The sequence below is a fragment of the Siphateles boraxobius genome, unplaced genomic scaffold (assembly GCF_051911475.1).
Source record: "Siphateles boraxobius isolate OS27281-9 unplaced genomic scaffold, OSU_SipBor_1 74, whole genome shotgun sequence".
NCBI classification, from domain to species: Eukaryota; Metazoa; Chordata; class Actinopteri; order Cypriniformes; family Leuciscidae; genus Siphateles; species Siphateles boraxobius.
The window spans coordinates 787,892-805,000 of NW_027509202.1; the positions used below are offsets into that span (position 1 = coordinate 787,892).

The window sequence follows — 17,109 nt, forward strand, 5'->3', positions numbered from 1 at the left end:
GTACTAAAATTACTAAAACTGAAATAAAAATGTTATTTAAAAAACATAACAAAATCACTAAAACAAACTGAAATTAAAATGAAAACTGAAAATATAAAAATAAAAGCTAATATTAATAAAATGGTAACACTTTAAAATAAGGTTCCATTTGTTAACATTAGTGAAGTTGACATGAACAACACTTCTACAGCATTTATTAATCTTAGTTCATGTCAATCTCAACATTTACCAATAAATAATTAAGATCAAAAGTTGTATCTGTCAACATTAGTTAATGAACTAACAAGAACATGAACATTTTTATTTATAAACATGAACAAAGCTTAATAAATGCCGTAAGAAGATATCACTCATAGTTAGTTAATGCATTAAAACCATAGACTGTAATAAAAAATTAAAGTTGAAGCTCCAATCTTCTCCCGAAACCCCCCAAAAAAGTAACTCAGCCTCAGTGACTACTTCATTAAGAGAAGCTGTCAATCACAGCTGTCAATCATGACGTCACAATCCTGTAAAGACCAAACAAATTAAAAAAAACACTAAAACTTAAACCAGCATGATAAAAACTACCTAAAATGACAAAAAAAAAATTTGGAAAAAAATTATTTGAAGTGTAATTTGATTGTTTGGTTTCCATCGCGTCCCTTTAGACTTCATGGGGAGGCGGGGCTTATGACTTATACTGGAACCAGCCACCAGGGGGCGATCGAGACACTTTGGCTTCACTTTTCAGCACTTGATTAAAACTAGTGTGAAGAAGTGGTAGTAAAGAGTCAGCGATGATGACGTACTCTCGAGAGCGTCCTCCACCTCGACCTCGCTGTGTTTGAGCGTGCCGTCTCTCAGGAGCTTCTCCGTGATGATGTCCGACGGCACCAGCTCTCTCACCGTCTCCCCGTCGTCCTCGGACCGGGCCAGCCAGCGCTCGCAGGGGAAGATGGTGGTCTCCGAACCCTGGACAAACACACCGCTCACAACACTGATCTTCTCTAATACTGATACATCTAACCTGTTAATCTTAAAGCGATAGTTCACCCAAAAATAAAAATTAGCCCATGATTTACTCACCCTCAAGTCATCCTAGGTGTATATGACATTCTTCTATTATATTATAAATGTCCTGGTTCTTCCAAGCTTTATAATGGCAGTGAATTGCGGTTTATGTTTTGAAGTCCATAAAAGTGCATCTATCCATCATAAAAGTGCATCTATCCATCATTAAAGTGCATCTATCCATCATAAAAGTGCATCTATCCATGATAAAAGTGCATCTATCCATCATAAAAGTGCATCTATCCATCATAAAAGTGCATCTATCCATCATAAAAGTGCATCTATCCGTCATAAAAGTGCATCTATCCGTCATAAAAGTGCATCTATCCATCATAAAAGTGCATCTATCCATCATAAAAGTGCATCTATCCATGATAAAAGTGCATCTATCCATGATAAAAGTGCATCTATCCATCATAAAAGTGCATCTATCCGTCATAAAAGTGCATCTATCCGTCATAAAAGTGCATATATTCATCATAAAAGTGCATCTATCCGTCATAAAAGTGCATCTATCCGTCATAAAAGTGCATATATTCATCATAAAAGTGCATCTATCCATGATAAAAGTGCATCTATCCATGATAAAAGTGCATCTTTCCATGATAAAAGTGCATCTATCCATCATAAAAGTGCATCTATCCATCATAAAAGTGCATCTATCCATGATAAAAGTGCATCTATCCATCATAAAAGTGCATCTATCCATCATAAAAGTGCATCTATCCGTCATAAAAGTGCATCTATCCGTCATAAAAGTGCATATATTCGTCATAAAAGTGCATCTATCCGTCATAAAAGTGCATCTATCCATCATAAAAGTGCATCTATCCATCATAAAAGCATCTATCCATGATAAAAGTGCATCTATCCATCATAAAAGTGCATCTATCCGTCATAAAAGTGCATCTATCCGTCATAAAAGTGCATATATTCGTCATAAAAGTGCATCTATCCGTCATAAAAGTGCATCTATCCATCATAAAAGTGCATCTATCCATCATAAAAGTGCATCTATCCATCATAAAAGTGCATATATTCGTCATAAAAGTGCATCTATCATCATAAAAGTGCATCTATCCATCATAAAAGTGCATCTATCCATCATAAAAGTGCATCTATCCATCATAAAAGTGCATCTATCCATCATAAAAGTGCATCTATCCATCATAAAAGTGCATCTATCTATCCATTATGCTCAAGAAACATTTATGATTATTATCAGTGTTCATATTTTTGTGGAAACCGTGACACATTTTATTTTTCATGATTCTTTGATGAATAGAAAGCTCAAAAGAACAGCATTTATTTGAAATATAATCTTTTGTAACATTATAAATGCCTTTAGTGTCACTTTTGATCAATTTATTGCATCTTTGATGATAAAAGTATTAACTTCTTTCTTGAAAAAAAGAAAGGGGAATTAAACCAAACCAATGTTTGAGAAGCTGCGATGCGATTGGTCCGCTCACAGCCAATCACAGCCTTTGCTGAGGTTTTTGTTGTGCAACGAGGGATTTATTCAATGTGTTTCCGTCGTAGTTTATGTGCACGTCTTCTTATCGGATAAAACAATGATCCACCTCAATATGTTTTTAATGCACATTTATGAGCGTTTCCATTAGGGCTGGACCCGGATATTCGAATATTCGTTCGGTGTGTATGTATTCGATTTGAAAATGTGACATTCGAATATTCTTTTTTTTTTTTTGCACACCTGGCATCCCCCTCGAAACGGTTCTCATTCGCGCTTGAATATGTTTTACACTATAAAATCTGGTGAAATATAATACTTAACATATAACTTCGTTATATCTACTTAATAAATATATTTGCTTCTTCTTGGACTACTAAATGTGTTCCTGCAACGGGAGTAATCTCTAGAGCGCAGTGGAGTTTGTATGGACAGAAGTGCATGAGCTTGTGTTTTGGGTTAAGCTGCGTTGCTTTGACATTGTGGAACACAGAATAATAGAAACAAAATGTATTATCCTTTTTACCCTTATCAATCTAAATTAATCTACAGCTAAATATAGGAGACTTTGAGATTTTACTGGAACGTCACGTTTATTTTTAGTTTTTCTTTATTTAAATTTCATTTTTCTTTATTTAAATTTCGTTTTTCTATATTTAAATTTCGTTTTTATTTATTTAAATTTAGTTTTTATTTATTTAAATTTCGTTTTTCTATATTTAAATTTCGTTTTTATTTATTTAAATTTCGTTTTTATTTATTTAAATCTACACTACTTTGTCAGTGAGAAAAATATTATAAGACTACCTTATTAAAAATATTGCTTAAGTTAAAAGACCTGTGTGTGTGTGTGTGTGTGTTTGTGTGTGTGTTATATCACTAGCGCAGTGTCCGTTCTCGGAGCATATAAGCCCTGCATGCGCGAGGCGCGCCGCTTCTTTATTTAAATCTACCCTACTTTGTCAGTAATTTGTTAGTGAGAAAAATATTAGACTACCTTATTAAAAATATTGCTTAAGTTAACAGACCTGTGTGTGTTTTATATCACTAGTGCAGTGTCCATTCTCGGAGCATATAAGCTCTGCTCGCGTGAGGCGCGCGCACATCCGGCTCGCGCTGTTCTGTAGTTTATTAAAAGTTTATTAATTCTGAACGTGTCACCTCTCGCCTGTCTTTCTATATTGCACCAAATACGACACTGCACTCCCTTGTGAAGTCGTTTGGATGAACGGTTCTCGAAATAATCAAAATGCAACGGACACACAGACATAGGCTATAGAGATTCCGAAGCTTCGAATATTCGATGTCCATTACTACCGAAGCTTCGAAGCTCAAAAAATGGTATTCGGACCAGCCCTAGTTTCCATCCAGCGATGTCTCAAAATTTGCATAAAAATAGGTGTTAAGTTACCTTTCCTTTCCTTAAAAGTCTTCTGATTTCCACTCTGTCCAGATGCCAGCCGGGGTTCGTCCCTTTGTTATCGTGTCCGATGCGGATCTTCTCGATGATGTCTCCAATGTCTTCCAGCTACGCAGAGAGACACACAACAACACCGACTGAGACTTAAACTCACTCCAAATCATAATGGACAACTAGATTAAAAAAAAGTTTGCAGAAAAGCTTTAAGTTGGCTTGAGAAAGCAGCCAGAAAGTTTGAAGTAGTTTTAGTTAGGTAGAAAGCAGTTTTAGTTTTAGTTTTTAAAAAGCAGTATTTTTAAGAGATAGATAGAAGCTAGGGTGGTTGCTATGTGTTTAGTAGGGTGCTCTGGGTGGTTTCTAGGGTGTTGCTATGTGGTTGCTAGTGTACTTAGGGTGGTGGCTATGGTGTTGCTATGCGGTTGCTAAGGTATTCTGAGTGGTTGCTAGGGTGTTGCTTGCGGTTGCTAAGGTATTCTGAGTGGTTACTAGGTGAGTGGTTACTATGCGGTTGCTAGGGTACTTTGGTTGATGGCTAAGGTGTTGCTATGCGGTTGCTAAGGTATTCTGAGTGGTTGGTGGCTAAGGTGTTGCTATGCGGTTGCTAAGGTATTCTGAGTGGTTTCTAGGGTGTTGCTTGCGGTTGCTAAGGTATTCTGAGTGGTTGCTAGGTGAGTGGTTGCTAGGGTGTTGCTATGCGTTTGCTAGGGTACTGGGGTGGTTGCTATGTGGTTGCTAAGGTGTTGCTATGCAGTAGGGTGCTCAGGGTGGTATTTATGGTATATTACTAGTATTTACTATAAATTATTTATCCGTGCACATCATAATAATTGTGTTAAATTCATGTTCCTGATAATCTTGAATCAGAATAAGTTCCTCTTGCAGCATCTCTTCTCTTCTCTGATGATGTGGGCGTGGCAACCTGTCACTCACATGAGATCCACCAATAGCAAACCTCAACCATCCAATCAATTCCCCACAGACACAATCAAGCCCCGCCCACATTTGTTCTCGTTCCAGAAGCGTTTCACCCGGATACACGGCACAATAGTGAAGAAAAGACCAGCTCAACTTTAACACTGATGGTAGACGCTCACCTCCACTATGAACATGTCTTCTGCTGATCTCTCAAATGCCAAGCGTCTTTCTCTCTTGTTGACACACAGGTACTTCTGCTGCGTTCCCAGGCCCTTCTGACCGTACAGGACTATGAAGACGTTCGCGTCCGTCCCCGCGGCGAAGACGTCGCTCGTGAAGGTGGTTATCTCATAGGGAACGACTACAGGTAAAGGACAGGGTGAACAAAAACACATTCAAATACCGTATTTTCCGGTCTATAAGTCGCACTTTTTTTCATACCTTGGCTGGTCCTGCGAGTCAGGTGCGACTTATATATCAAAATTACCAAGATTTACTCGTCACAGGATCGCTGACGGCCCCTGATTATTATTTGCGAGTTTTTGATGTATTTGCGGTATGACGTGAATGCATCATTTGCCGAAATTGAGGGTGACATTACCGTCTACAGCCACGAGAGAGCGCTCTATGCGCTCTAGACTACAGCTACAGACTACACTTCAGTGATGTGGAATAAGATCGCGGGAGCTTGGTGAAATTGCTTTACCGATAACTGTTGGACTCGCTGTCTTGTTATGTTATTTTATTTTATTTTATCCTATTCAGCCTCTCAGGTATGTTCTTTATGCTATTGTGTAGCTAACTGTTGATGTGTTACGTTAACAACATACCGGACACATATTCAGCCTGTTGTTCTTTGTGCTATTGTGTGTAGCTGAATAACTTAAATGCCTTCTGTTTAATGACTTAAAGTCTGTTTAAATAACTTTTTCTTGGTCTTGGATTTTGTTAAATCAATTTCTAAATAAATGCGACTTATAGTCCAGTGCGACTTATATATGTTTTTTTCCTCGTCATGACGCATTTTTGGGCTGATGCGACTTATACTCCGGAGCGACTTATAGTCCGGAAAATACGGTAAATCTATTTTTAAACTTAATATCTTCAGTCAATGTATGTTGATTTAAGAATGTTTAGATATGTGTGCTGGAAAACAAGACAGAAACACTGAGGAATAAAGTAGAAAATCGATTCCAATTCTAGAATCCAATACTTGAGGTCAGGAATCGGATACTTGTTCGAAAATATCGATTCCTTAGTGTGCATTTCAATATGACTTTAAACCATTCAAGCGCTAGACGACTCACAGAAAATGTGCTTTTAAACCATTAAACTGTTTTCAGTGCATGTGTATCAGTATATTGGATCCGTGCCGCTCTTAAAGTGACAGTAGCCTAATATTCCTGCTGTCTCTATAATAACACTAATCAAACAACAAAATACAAAGAGAAAAGAACTAGTTCTTGACTCAATAACTTATGTAATTATATTTGTAATAATGTATATTTTATTTATAAAATGCAGTGTTCTTTTTTCTTTATTAGTGTTATTAAAGTTTCCGTACCAGAATACCTGAAAATCTTAAAACACTGTTTATTTCAATCGTATATTTGTTCAGCTGTATTAATTTGTTGCGATTGCTAATTTTTTATTTTTTAATTACTGAGTGTTTACTTGTCTTAAATAATGCTTGAAATGTGTTTTAGTTCAGCTAGTTTTTTTTCTATGGTATTTTTAAACCACAGGCAAAAGTTCCTTGTGTAAGTGTTCTTAGCCTATCGATTTTTGTTCATGATTTTCAGCTACAATTGAATGTTTTGCAATAAGACTAAATGTGAATGATATCTTAGAATTTTTTATTACCATATTGGAATCGAAATTAGGAATCGATAAGCAGAATCGTTAAAAGCAAAATCGTTAAAATTCAAACGATACCCAGCCCTAGAAGAAAGTAATTTTAACAATAACAATGTGTAACAATGGGGTGTAACAATATATCGCAATACATAAATGCAACAATATGTATCATGGATAGTAGATTAAACTAATATGTATAATGTTGATTATAATGTATAATAATGCAATGGGGGAATAATTCTGTTTTCAGCTTCAGAATCGTGAATATTTTTATTCTGGTGTCTCTATTGTCCTGAGCATTGGGTTTCAAGCACCAAGTGAGTTCAGTATTGTGATATGTATCGAACTGTGACATGAGGGTATCGTTACACCGCTAGTTTCAAAACAGCTAAACAGTGTTAACGGAATCAAAGGACGAATAAATGAATCTCTTTCTCGTCTCTCACATGGCGTGTAAAGCTCAGTCTGCAGCTCGGCGGGATACAGATCTCGGACGACGGCTCCGTCATCTTCTCCTCGGTCCAGCCAGCGTCCGCATGGGAACTGAAGTCTCTGTCCTTGAGAAGGAGCGTCAATCTCCACCCAGTCCAGGAACCATCCCGCCGAGCCTCCTGAAACACACACACACACACACACACATCCGTGATACCGGCCGGCATTTTACCTGGATACTCCAGTCATGCTTTAGCCAGAAGTGCAAAAAGTAGTATAAAAGCATTATATCATTTAATTTGATATATTAAACAATATTATTGATCTGCCTGCATTGACATCATTATATGAGAACTGAACTGAGCTGGATGATGACATCACAGTTTTCTCCAGAGCGGCTATATATATATATATAAATGAACTAAATTAATAACTTCTGTGCAATGGAAATTAATCATCACTGAACTTACTTAAGCTGGACTGTGACGCTATTTTCTTCCAGACACAAACTTTGTTGCATTATTTTCCTGTTATCTCTGTAAAGCTGCTTTGAAACACTGTGTATTGTAAAAAGCGCTGTATAAATAAAGATGACTTGACATTTGTTAAAGTGCATTTAAGATGCAATGAAAGACCAGTCAGTGCAAATATAATGGGTACATAGTAATATTTCATATAATATCTTCAGTTTAAAGTCTTAATTCGATCTCAATTTATTCTCACTGCTGTCTAGGAACGTTAGAGGGTCATTTGTGATGTATTTCCTGTGTGTTGATGATGTACAACAAGAACAACAGAGGCCATTAAGAGTGTGTCTGTAAAGTTGCCAGGCAAACTAACACCAGACGGGTCACGATCGGTTTGCAAGCAGTCGAGCGAATCCTGTCTGATCCAATCCCAGCTGTCACTCACGCTGCGTTCAAGTCCTGCTGGAGGTTCGTGTTTACGAGTTGGGAAGTCCTTAATTAGTGTGTAATGTTGCCGTTTGAGCATAAATAACATCTGCAAAGTTACGACACTCAAAGTTTCATGCAAAGGGAGATATTATTTTACAGAAATAGCCTAGCTCTTTAAGGACTACAACAAACGGCTGGTAGGAACTACAACAAGCTTCTTCCTGGATTGGTGACATCACAAACCCTAAAATTTACATAAACCCCGCCCCCGGGAACAAAGGGGGTGAGGCCCCTGTTTTAGAGAAGAGGAAGAGTTGTTGCCGCTGTTTTTTACACCCCGGAAAAAGTTTGCCCTAACTTAAGGCTGATGAACTAAGAAAATATATTTTTAACACTGTTCCTGAACATTATGACCTAAACGTTTGTCTGTGCGCTGCACATTTCACAGAGAACAGCTTCCAGAAGAGAGTATATGCAGTCTATACGCACAAACGCTTCTCCTGTGAGACGCAGCCTTTCCAATTATGTCGGGACAATCTGTTGCTCATGGATCAAAACTTGTAAGTACGTCTTATTATTTGCAGTTGTGTTTTCTATTAACAATTTCAATTACAAGCTTTATGAAGCTGCTACTATAACTATGATGTAAACGAAGGGAAATCTTTGCCTCCACTTGCCTGCTAACTAACATCACAGTATGACGTAGCATTTACTGGAGCTTTTGTAAGCTCTTGCTTTTGTAAGACGGTTCACCGACCCATAGGGAAACTAACCATGATTTTGTGATTACTGTTTGTATTACAATAGTTTTCCGACAAATATGATTAAATGGTGGATAGCACTAGAGAAGAAATATTAGATATTTCTATATCTTTCTTATATTTCTATAAGAAAATTACATAAAAAAACATATCACTCTGAAACGTCGTGTGAAATCTGTGCTTGACATCCGTTCAGCACGATCCTCTTGTTTGTTAACATTGTCAGGGTCTGAATCGGGCTCGAAATGGTTTGGAATTGACGCCATGGTTAATATTTACATCTTTTTATTTTAGGATTGCTTTTACTTGATTATTCATTTTATTTGTTTATTTTTGTATTTAAAGTGTGTAGTTTTCTCTGTTGTTATGTTTGCCTGTAAAGCGCTTTGAGAAAGCAACTTCTAAAGGCGCTATATAAAATAAATGATTATTATTACATCTGAGTAGAGCTTGCGGTTATGAAGGGGCGGGACATTTCCCGAACACACACGATAAGCACTGTCAATCACAACGCACTGGGCCAGCTAACCAATCACAGCACATTTCGCATTTCGGAAGGAGGAGCTTCAACGAAAACAACGTGTTCAACCAGACTGGGGAGAGAGGAGCTGTAATAATGCAAAATATGTGAAATATAATGCGTTTTTTGAAACAATCAAGCATGAAAACATAGTTTAGTTCACGGCAAAAACAAAATCAAGACTTTGTAAATGTATTTGATTTCTTATGTTTTGATTAAAGGTGGGGTATGTGATTCTCTTTTTTGTCAATTTTTTCTAAATAATTTGAAATCTTATTCCTAACCCACTTACAGCCACTGAGTTAGAAGCACTGAAATGAAAAGTTTAAGCAGTTTAATCATCTGTGGAATGGGCAGGACTCGAAAAACTACAGCCAATCATTTCCAAGACCACCTAGAATCATTGGTAAGTTCGTCAATCAAACGATCGTCCCACACCCTCCTCCCCCCAGCGCGCGTGACCCCCTTCGTGCGCATACTCAAAGCTCGTGACGCATGCGCATCTCGTCAGTAAAGCCGGCTCCATGATTAGTAGTAAATAGTCATTACAATATGGCGTCAAATGGTGGACAGAACAGCGCAAGCGCATAAACACAGCGCGCAAGTGAATTGCAACGAAGCTCGCACGTGAAATGTAAACATGCAGAACTCTCAAATCCCAAACTGGAGCACAAAAAATATGATTGTGCGGACAAATTAACAAGTCGCAAGCAGAAATAACAGCCGCGAGTCCTGACAGGTTCTACACGCTCGAGTTCTTTTCTACACGTGCGCAGCTGAAATCTTTACGCACACGAGTCAGTTTTAACACTTTAAGGGGCGGGGCTCAGACCTGAAAATTTTTTGATTGGTTGCTATGCCGTGATTGATGTCCTTCTGTTGCGATTGACTGTTGTTGGCTCTCTCCGAACGAAGACACTCAAAACAGAAAGCGGGGTGACAGACCTTAAGAAGGTACGTTTTTTTTCAAAGTTATACACACGTGTTTATATGTTAAATTTATCATTTAGGTAGAATTAACACAAAATTGTTCATTTACAAAGGCCTGATGTCTTTTTTATGTGTTTTTTGTTTATGTTTTCGATACAAGGATGTCTTTTGACCTGATTCTTCTAAAATGGCCGATCCAAGTTTGCATGTAAGTGATTTAAATATTTAGGAGATTTTTACATAATTGACATGTGTAACTTAAGATAAGGTAACACAGCCAACTCTTGATGTTATAAACTAAAAATAGCTGGACACATTTTTTCTCTGTGTAAATAATTAATAAATGTGTTATATTTACATTTTCCATTATGTCAGTTGTTTTCTCACAACATGTTACTTATTGCTTAATAGCGATCTAAGAGTCACATGACCTCAGCATTTGCAGGAACCGAATTTTCAGTAATTTTATCAGAAATGTGGCCCACTCACAGCTCCTTCCCTTAGCCTTTTGTGTGTGTGTGTGTGTGTGTGTGTGTGTGTGTGTGTGTGTGTGTGTGTGTGTGTGTGTGTGTGTGTGTGAGTTTGTTTGGTATTCCCTGGATATATAACACTTTTATGGTTAAAGTAAATGTGTCATTCATTGTATTAGTGGAATGTAGACTAACAGTATTATTTTAAAAGATTGCTTACTGATACTTATTTGTCTTTGTGTTCTTAGGAAATTCTGAGATTTCAAATTCTTTCAAGACTGCTGTCCAAATTGGAAATAGCTCTCATAAGATCACCAGTTGATCTTGATTTTCTGGAATTTACATGTCGCCAAGAAATGTACTTATTTCAGACCCTGTCAAGACATGTTGATGTGCCGTCACAAGTCATCCAGGCCCTGCAGGAGCTCTTTTCCCTTGTCAGACAGCAAATCGAATATACAGCCCCACAGACAGAAGTAACTACTCTCGCTAGCAGGACAGGGCGTTCGAAATATAACATTGAAATAGAGACTTTGTCTGAACTTTGCAAACTAAACTTCTCTGTACACTACATTGCAAAACTTCTGGGAGTTTCATGTCGCACTGTCAGTAGACGAATCAAAGAGTTTGGTCTTTCCACAAAAAAATACAGTAATCTCAGTGATCAAGACCTCAATAGATTGGTTGCCCAGCTTAAAAATGAAATGCCCTCTGCTGGATTCCGAATGGTCAAAGGCAGGCTTCAGTCCATGGGGATTCACAATCGGTGGAGAAGAGTAGCTGCTTCGATGCATGAAGTGGATTCGATAAGAGTCCTGTCCAGAATGTATGGATTGGGATGTGTGGTACGCCGCACATATTCTGTGAGAGGGCCCCTGTCTCTCTGGCATGTGGATACTAATCACAAGTTAATAGGGTTGAGCCATTGTCATATACTTTTATTAGTATTTCTTATTTATTAACATCAGATGTTAAGATATTTTGGTTATGAAACATTAATAGTTAAAGGCCTGGTTTCACAGGTAAGGCTTAGATTAAGTCAGGTTTATGCCTTAGTTCGATTATGGCATTTAAGTATAGGCCCAGCTTTTATAAACATTACTGGTGTGCATCTTGAGACAAAACAATGGCACTAACATATTTAAAGAAATATCAGTGCAGTTAAAACAACTCAAACATGCACTTTAGTCTGTGGTTTAAGCCCTGTATGTGAAACGGGGCGAAAATGTAATATAAACCCATGTTTACTTGCATGGTATTAGTAGAAATCCTGATACAAAATGCTCATTTTGTTTCAACCCCCTGCTTAATAGGTATAACATTGTCATTTTTGGAGCAGTGGATGGATACTCCCGGAAGGTAAGGACTCCTGTTGTTTTTCTTCCATCATTGCAGTTATGCCAATTCTTATATGATGGATGGTTGTATCACCAAGTTCATGTGTTACAGATAATGTGCCTGAATGCTGCAACAGATAACCGTGCATCGACAGCCCTTTGCTTCTTCAAAGAGGCAATTGAACGATATGGTGTACCCTCAAGGTCAGTTTTTGAAAGAAAAACCACTTCATCATCCAGCATTTCTTCACATCAAAGTTGCATGAGCTATTCAGACACATTTTCAATTTTTAAGAATAATAAGAATAATTTAAGAGTCAAAATTCATCATTCAGTTTGTTCTCCAATACATAACATGGTCAGGAGAGTTTGTGTTTAAGTCTCCTCAAACAAACCATGGCAGCAGATTATATTCTGTTATACTATATGCAATTACTGGTTGGGTAAAACACATTTATTTATTCTTAAAGGAGCTTGCAAACTAAGCAAGCATACTCGATAAAGACTTAACGAGATTCACCAAAAATGAAAATTGTCTTAAATTTATTTATCCTCATGTTGTTTTGAACTTTTATACTTTTTTTTTTTTCAGAACATGAAAGAAGATATTGAAGAATGTTGATAACCAGACAGTTTTGTTTCCATCGATTTTCATTGTATTTTTTATACAATGGATAACGATGGCAACCGAAACTGTCTGGTTATCAACATTTTTCAAAATATCTTCCTTCATGTTCTGAATTTTTTTTATTTATAAAGGTTTAAAACAACATGAGGATGAGTGGATGATAATATTGATGATAAATCCAAAAGAACTCTCATCTACATATGTCACATGGTTCAGTTAAGTAGCTGCTACATTGCATCCGTCTTATGTTTTAACCTCTAATTTAATCTATTATCCCACTTAAGGCTCTCACTCTATTTGTTCTTCTCTACTTTTCTGATATAGAGGTAGATTGTATTTTTCTCTTTGCCCTCATTCAATGTTCCTAATTCTCCAACTAATATTTAATAATTTAAGACTTCAGCTGCGCGCGTGTAGAAAAGAACTCGAGTGTGTAGAACCTGTCAGGACTCGCCGCTGTTATTTCTGCTTGCGACTTGTTAATTTGTGCGCACAATCATATTTTTTGTGCTCCAGTTTGGGATTTGAGAGTTCTGCATGTTTACATTTTTTCTCACACTGTTACAATTCACTTGCGCGCTGTGTTTATGCGCTTGCGCTGTTTTGTCCACCATTTGACGCCATATTACAATCTCTCGCGCCTCTGAGTTTCACTCGTGCATGATTGCGCGTCCTTGTTCCTCGAATGGGTGGAGTCAGAGCCAGCGTTGGAGGAAAGAAGGTAGGACCATTTTTAATTGTCTATTTTCAAAATCTGCCTGTCGTTTTCCAAATCACATACCCCACCTTTTGATTAACTTATGAAGCCACTGTAAACTTTATCGTTACATATTATATTGATGCACTGCTATTATATTTTGTGCAGGCAACGAGTTTATTTTAGAAGCTCCTGGCTAGGGGTTAAACCTAAGGGTTGCTTTAAATGCCATCACTGTGGTAATGTTGTACAAGATAAAATATTTCTAGATGTACAGACAAACGATCTATTCTATTAAACAGTTTATTAATTGTCAAACTACTCATGTAATTTTTAGACTGGAATGTCCTCAATGTAAAGTATTTTACATTGGAAGAGCAAAAAGACTTTATTAGATTAGGTTATTAGATCGATTGGCTGAACATACATATGCCATCAGGAGGGGCAATGAAGAATATCCTATGGCAAGACATTTTGAATTAATGCATAACAGTAACCCTTCTATCCTGAGAATACTAGGAATTGATCACGTGAACAGTACTATTAGGAACGGGAATAGAGAACTTAAACTGAGTCAGAAGGAGGAATTTTGGGCGAACGTGAACTGAACGTATGTGTTTGGCTCGCGTCACTCACCTCCTTCATCATGGCCGATTCTCAGTTTCTGGAGTTCTCCGAGATCAACGGCCTCCACGGTGAACTCGTCGATCATTCCCTTCTCAAACTTGTTTTTGTGTGATTTAGAGGCTTTCAGGTTGATGATTCCTGTTCATTTAATGCCCGTTTTGTGAGAAGAAACCGAGAAAAGCCATTTGAATGATCAGTGGACGGTGTGAAGAACGGTTTCAGTGTTTAACAGACTGATTGTGTGTTTTGTCACCTGTGTCGTCCTTCTCTCCATACAGGATCGCAAAGACATTGGCGTCTGTTCCTGCGTGTTTCTTTTCTCCGGTCTTGATCCTCAGCGTGTATGTTGTCGACATCGCTACAAACAAAAGAATACGGCGGAGAAATAAAAAATTCAATAATGATCACTTTTGTCAAAACTGGTCACAGCAGTTGCAGTTGATAAATATGATTTCTGTCTAGTTTTCCAAAACAAATATCTTGATTTTTCTTCCAGGAACGAAAACGTCACAATATCCCTCATTTAAATAATTAATACGTAGAATAAAGGGGCGGGGCCTGGTTGAGTTAGTTAGTAGTGTGTTAAACTGGAGGTTATGGTAAGGGGCGGGACATTTCCCAAACACACTCGAAGCGCTCGACCAATCACAACACACTGCTCCAGCCGACCAATCAGAGCACAGTGTGAGCACCTTTTCAGGAGGAGGGGCTTCATAGAGACAGGAAGTAAACAGAGTGTTACTGACAGACTGGGAAGAGAGGAGCCGCAACAATGGAGAATATGAGGAAATAATGCATGAAAACCTGTTCTAGTAAAGCCCAAAAACGATTTCTTTCACCTTTCTGCTCTAATCCCAGTGTGGCCCCGGACTCCTCCTCCTCGTCCTCGTCCTTCCTCATGAAGGCCTCATCCACAGGAACGAGCTCTCGGGCAATTTGACCATCATCTTCATCAACCGCTAACCAGCGATTACAGGGGAAGTAATACCTGCGGCGTAACCGAGATGAAGCTGTGAGACACTCATGGCCGCTCTGTGTATCGTGACCATGGGATGAAATGCAACCCAACAAATGCGTGTAAAAATCAACTGTGGCGGGAAATGCTGTCAAATCACGAGCCAATTCGGCGTGTTTACTCACTTTTCCGCAGATTTAGCGCAAATACTGAACTTGTGAGTCATCATGATATACAGGTGAAACTCGAAAAATTAGAATATCAAGCAAAAGTTATAATTTTGATGATTATGGATTACAGCTTATGAAAACCCCAAATTCAAAATCTCAAAAAATTAGAATATTACATGAAATTACGGAGCCCCTAAAGGGACCTGTGCAAAAATAAAAAAATTAAGACTATCGCGTGCGCACGAGAAACTATCGCGTGCGCACGAGATACTATCGCGTGCGCACGAGAAACTATTGCGTGCGCACGCATTACAATTTCCGGTTTGCGTTATAGCATCATTAATGCAAATGTGGAACTAGGAATGATATGTACGGAGCTCATTTTTCATCAATAATCGCAGATCACAACTGAACATGGAAGAAGAATTTATTGAATTTTTGAGGTCACGGGATATTCCTCAAGATTCAATTGAAAAACTAAAAGAAGATAAGGTAAATTGTGTAACAGTAGCCTAATTATTGATCCACTAGGCCTTGTCGATCATCATGACACTCATATGCATATGTTTGTTGCAAATGTATTTATAGCTGACCTTTTCTTTTAGATTAACTTAAGTGTCATTGCAATCATGACTGAAGACGAACTGGCAAAATATATGGTTTCTCGTGCGCACGCGATAGTTTCTCGTGGGCACGCGATAGTTTCTTGTGCCCACGCGAAAGTTTCTCGTGCGCACGCGATAGTTTCTCGTGCGCACGCGATAGTCTTACTTTTTTTATTTTTGCACAGGTCCCTTTAGGGGCTCCGTATGAAATCAATAAAAAGAAAGGATTTTAAATACAGAAATGTCGCCCCTCTGAAAAGTATAATCACGCATATGTATATAGTTATATATACTAAATATATTAGTTTATTAGTTAATCTGAATTACTGAAATACATGAAGTTTTGCATGATATTCTAATTTTTCGAGTTTCACCTGCATTAAATACAGCGTATTTTACAGAATCTGCTCATATCTGGCTTACTTGAACACACACATCATACGCAACAAATAACGGCGCGCTTGTTCATTTGCATTGAAGCAATAGTGAAGATTAAAAAGCATTTGGTGAACAGAAGAGACATTGATATTTTCAAACATCCTGCATTTTTTTTATGTTCTTTGTTCTGTATTGATGTGTCCACCTAAAATACATTTTTGGGAAAAGGATGAGAATGAAAGAGATGCTGGATGACAGGATTTTGTTTGAAAAGCAAATTAATGTATGAAATCCAAGTTTTATTTTATATATACAGTACATGTATATACACACAATACATACACACACACACACAGGGTTCCCACACCTTGGTTAACTTCAAATTCAAGGACTTTCCAGGTCCAATACCCTCAAATTCAAGGATGTGTAGGATCTTAATGTGGGAAGGGTTACATCGTGTTACCTTGAAAGATACATTGTTACAGTTTTGCGCACATGAACGCCATGGCAACGTACAACACAAACTCACGCGGAAAACACTTAACGTAACGTGTAAATGCCCATAACTAACGTAAATCAAGCAAGCTAGTATGCATAGGCCACGAAGTGTTTGTGAAATAACACGTTAGCGGATAAATTCAAGCACTTTCAAGGACATGTATCTATGTATATTTATTTTCAAAAACTTTCCAGGGCCAAATCTTTTTCAGATTCACAAACTTTCAAGGTTTTCAATGACCTGTGGGAACTCTGTATATATATATATATAAGCTAAGTTAATCTGGTTTATTACTTTTCTTTTCTTTTTCTTTTGGCTAGTAGAAGTTCTTAATGTCCGGTAACTTAAATATTTATTAGCCGGTGAGTGAAAAAGTTAATTTCAAACCCTGATCGTGGCGGGACGTGTCACAACTAGCTGTCACGATTCCTGTCTTATGTTTTCCTTGTCTTGTGTTGACTTTTGTTATTTCCTGTCCTGTGCCA

The 17,109-nt window shown here is 37.7% G+C and overlaps 2 protein-coding genes across 2 annotated transcripts in view; one reads left to right on the forward strand and one right to left on the reverse strand.

Moving 5' to 3' along the window:
* LOC143724482 (lipoxygenase homology domain-containing protein 1-like) overlaps nt 1-17,109 on the reverse strand; it is a 110,325-nt gene that overhangs the window by 20,580 nt on the left and 72,636 nt on the right. Inside the window, exons 30-36 of the mRNA XM_077217550.1 lie at nt 14,857-15,005; nt 14,271-14,375; nt 14,027-14,155; nt 7,166-7,330; nt 5,042-5,223; nt 3,939-4,055; nt 792-954 (exon numbers count right to left, since the gene is read on the reverse strand). Of these exons, the coding sequence (XP_077073665.1) occupies nt 792-954; nt 3,939-4,055; nt 5,042-5,223; nt 7,166-7,330; nt 14,027-14,155; nt 14,271-14,375; nt 14,857-15,005 (1,010 nt within the window). The remainder of the gene's footprint in view (nt 1-791; nt 955-3,938; nt 4,056-5,041; nt 5,224-7,165; nt 7,331-14,026; nt 14,156-14,270; nt 14,376-14,856; nt 15,006-17,109) is intronic.
* Nucleotides 10,195-12,664, forward strand: LOC143724467 (uncharacterized). Its single transcript, XM_077217527.1, has 6 exons — nt 10,195-10,282; nt 10,419-10,466; nt 10,977-11,644; nt 12,042-12,087; nt 12,178-12,269; nt 12,658-12,664. Exons 2-6 carry the CDS (start codon nt 10,446-10,448, stop codon nt 12,662-12,664), a joined length of 834 nt encoding a protein of 277 aa, XP_077073642.1. The 5' UTR covers nt 10,195-10,282; nt 10,419-10,445.